Source organism: Limulus polyphemus, unplaced genomic scaffold (assembly GCF_000517525.1).
Source record: "Limulus polyphemus unplaced genomic scaffold, Limulus_polyphemus-2.1.2 Scaffold6411, whole genome shotgun sequence".
NCBI lineage: Eukaryota > Metazoa > Arthropoda > Merostomata > Xiphosura > Limulidae > Limulus > Limulus polyphemus.
In genome coordinates this window covers 793-5,134 of record NW_013672021.1, presented here as the reverse complement: position 1 = coordinate 5,134, position 4,342 = coordinate 793, and the positions used below count along the sequence as shown (strand labels likewise).

At 30.4% G+C, this 4,342-nt stretch overlaps 1 protein-coding gene across 1 annotated transcript in view; it reads left to right on the top strand.

Annotated features, from left to right (window-relative positions):
- The window catches only part of LOC106473695 (multidrug resistance-associated protein 1-like), a gene marked incomplete at its 5' end in the record, with an annotated part of 47,528 nt that extends 43,395 nt beyond the window's left edge, over positions 1–4,133 (top strand). The window contains one exon of the mRNA XM_022402097.1: positions 2,859–4,133. Coding sequence (XP_022257805.1) covers positions 2,859–3,016 — 158 coding nt within the window. The remainder of the gene's footprint in view (positions 1–2,858) is intronic.
- Positions 4,134–4,342: the final 209 nt, after the last annotated feature.

Below are 4,342 nucleotides of genomic sequence, written 5' to 3'. Positions count from 1 at the left end.
TACAACTGAAAAACTAATAAGCCATTACCTTAAAAAAGGCAAAGAAAATTTAACACAATGTTTTTTTCACCACAGGACATCAGTTAACTATTTCTATTTATTCAAGCTTTCGATATAACTATTTTATTCATCTCTACTTAAGATACTGTTGTAGACAGTGATAACAGAAACTAGGGGTATCTAGAAATACAGTAAATGTTTTATTCTATAATTTTTATAGTTTATAATGCAATAAAGAATGCTTTTAGTCACATTATATGAAAATGAATAATTCCTTAAAAGTTTATTCTACCCGCTAGCATGAATTTCTTGCCGTGATTGACCAAGAGTGCATCACTTGGTAATTAATATTTTCATTGTTGTCTTGAAAGCTGGGCAACAAACAACATTGGTGTCACCCAACTGTCAAGGCAATTGCCATGCATACATGATGTTGTAGCAGAACTTTGCATGCAAACATTTTTTGCCACATAGTGAAAACATACCAATTTCATTTAGGCTCAAGTAAAAACAATTTGCTACCACAGCATATGGTGAAAACATGCTGATTTATGTAGAATGTAAGGGCCAGGCTTTCTTAAATGTTCAATTTGATGTCGCCAGTGTTCTGGGACTAACATATACTAATTTCTAAATGATAGACGATGGACAGAGTTTTCCAAACATATGTAATATGTTGAGTTTGTGTTAAGTTTTCCAGCAAACTAAGAAAATAAACAATGGTGGGGTGTTAAAAGTAGTATGTTGCCAGTAGAAAAATTTAATTTCAAAGCAATAACATAAACACAAAAATTCTAAGAATGACTCAAGCCTTTATTGTGATTAATTAGTAAACACTTATGTTTTGAAAATTTGTTATTAGCTGATTGTCCCATTACTTTTTCACATATAAAAATATCCAAAATAACATGTCACCGTAATCATGTGTTCTCCTTTACCGTTGTTTATTTTCAAGATTACAATTACAATTTTTGAGTAAATAAAAAGATTAGTCTAAAATCAATCCGGGAAGTATATAATTTGATTTGATCATACCCCAAGTACAGGGTATCAAGAGATATTTTGGGTATGTCCATTTGGGGCTTGTAATATAATTAGTTTTTTTTAAGCACGCGATCTCCTATACACATATATATATCTAGCGTAGGTACTGAAATTATGTCATTTTGTTATAACGTTATACACAACAGCCAAGACATTTGTTGTTATAAGTAACTGAAAGAGTAAGAGTAAATTGCATTCTTCAGTAAACATCACTGAACATGAAATTGCGTGAACTTCTTTACGTGTTCTCTTTTACTTCAGAGGAGAATATGTAGAGTGCTTTTTCTGCCATATTTAGTTTCCACCATGTGCAGATGATTTGAAATGTATTAGTCACAAATCAACTCATTTTCCTGCAAGAAAAGTACTTGAAAATGGGATTACATAACAGGTGTGTGTATCTCTAACTGTATAACTAGCATTCATATGGCATGATTGGTGGTAGTTTTAGGTTTAAATGACTGATAAATTACAAAGCTAAATCTATGAGTGATAATTAGGGGTCTATTTATAAAAACAGATAATTGGGGACATGGTGAGATGCATGTAAAGGAGTTCACAGGATAGGTAAAGGACCATTATAATTCAACTCCTTTTATATACTTTGCACTTCTTAGTGTAATGCTTACGTTTATGATCTGTGGAAATAGTCTAATACAAAATAACTATTCTTATTAACCTGCTATAGCTGGATTTACTGTAGAAATGTAAAGGAGATCACATTAATGTCTACACCTGTCTTTACTAATATACAGAGGTGGTATACATTTCGATAATTGGTTTCATATTTGTATTTCTAAATTCGATGATAAACAAAGTCGGCAGCTGAAATATTATCACAGAAAAAAGGCAGCAGAAGGGAAGAACCTTCTTACAATTTGTTTGCTTTTTGCCTTTTTATTTTAGGTACAATATAATCTGGTAAAGGAGAACACATGTGGAAAACAGTAGTCATCTTCATCAAGGTGGGAAAATATGACAGAATGTAGCCTGAGTGCTAGATATTTGGCACAAGGTTTTTTCAGTTGTTATTTTTTCAAGAACTGTATAAATCATACTTATAGGAGAAGATTTTTTTTTAGCATTTTTCAGTTGAAAAATGGACACTTAAGAAAGCCTGGCCTGTAAGCGTAATTTACAAACAATGGTGGAAACCTTTCCAACATTCTATGCAAAGTTGGTGCTAACATTAGAGAAGTTCTTTTTTTTCTCATTTATTGGTATATTATCATATATATAATATCATATAGAATATCATATTATCACATGATATTTGAAAAATTAAAAAATTTAAATTTTACTTATTTATTTTTTATTGGTTTGTAAAATGCGATCCAAATCTTCAAAGAAATGTTACACTGTAAGATTTCCATGTTGTACCATAAATGTAGGTTAATTATACAGGTGACAGTGCTAATTAATCAGCTTTTAGTAAAGTTGAAAACAGAAGAGGGAGTAGAATAAAAAATTATTAACTGCTTTCATAACAAGTCAATAATTGTCCAATGTTGTATGACAGATCTTTAAATGTTTATTAATATAAATAACAAAATACAATTGATACCCTGATATTTATCAGGTCAATCTTTTAAAATGCATTTATTTCACATTCTTCTAAATATTATTTAATGAGCAATTGTTTTTATAGAAAAAAATCAATATACCTTCTTTCCTATTTAAATCATCAACCTTTTCATGTGATAACATAAAACTGGCACTGAGATGCTTATACTTTATCAGCCTGTTAAAATACTGAATGTTAAGCATTGACAGGAACACTCACATTTATGTTTAACTAAATATTGATACTTTAGTTTTAATTACTCTTATTTCTAATTGTGATTTTTATTCTTATGTTAGGGTTATTGTCATGGATCAAGGAAAAATTATTGAAACAGGTCCTCCTAAAAATCTTCTAGTACAGACACAGTCAGTGTTTTATGGCATGGCTAAGGATGCAGGACTGGCTTGATGGATGAAGAAAATTAATGAGATGTCTCAATATGTGTATTTCTTTTGATACCAAGATGATTTTTTAATAAAGTGTTAATGATCATGAAAGTATAAAATTACATGAAAAGGTAAGATTTAGCACGAAGGTTTTTCTTCAGGCGTGTGGAGAATAATCTTAATTATTTAGGGCATATTTTAATTCTGAGATGTTGAAAACCTAATGGAGTTACTAAGGTAGAAATGATAAAAGTAAAAAAAACTAAACTCAACATTTGTTGAGACTAAAGGCCAAGGTAAAAAACCATTAGGTTGAGGGCCCAATGAGGGCTCTAGAAGCCGAAGAACTTTAGACTCTCTGTGGCATTCTCAGTATTTCCTGGTTCCAAATAGAATGTTTTTAACAGGCAATTATTATTCATGTTAACATTATTTTTCCTTAAAGTTAATAAATTTGTCAGTGAGAGGTTTATTTTTGATTATATATAATACATATTAACATTAATGTTACTGTTTTTTTTTTTCCATAAATAGCAAAGTAATAATAATGAACTACATTTACTATAGCAGAATTTTATTTGGAAATTTATTGTTTTCATTAGATACTGTGTTACTTATGTTTTAATGTTCCTCACATACAAAGCAACTGAAATAAAATAAAAACGAGATACATTTTACTGAAAACAACCCACAAGACTTAAACTAAATATTACGGAGATCCAGTTGAATTTGATGTTTTTGACATGAAGCCACTTTACTTCTTTAGCTGAATGTTCATCTTCCTTAGAGTCAATTTGTTCTACCTGTCTAACCTTTTTCTTCATCTTATATTTGTGTGCCATCCATGCCTCTTTCTCCATGTCTTATAAATTTCTGCTTACTTTATTTATCTTCCTTTAATTATTATTGTTTCAGTTTTTGTTCTTTGAGATCTCTTTTTCACTACAATACCTTTTTGTATACTACAAATGCCCCTCTCAAGTTCAAAGACAGAACTTTGTCCATTGAGTAATGAACAACACCTTTACTTCTAAATATCTCATAAGCATTTTTGCCATTTAATCAAAACCGAAACCTCTGCTGAACCTGTGGTTTCAGTGTTCATATTTAAAGTAAGTGTGTAAGAAGTAATTAAAAATACATGGTGGTGATACTTAATTTTGCTTGAGCTTTCTAAATGTAAGGTAGTTCATTGAGTTTATGAAATACTCAGAAACAATTCATGTTTTCCTCAACCTGTCATAATCCATGATTGTATTGAGTCGATGAGCAATGGTGATGATAGTACACTGACTAAATTCATTCCTGATTGTGTTCTGGATCAGTCTGTCGGTGTCCAGGTCAACAG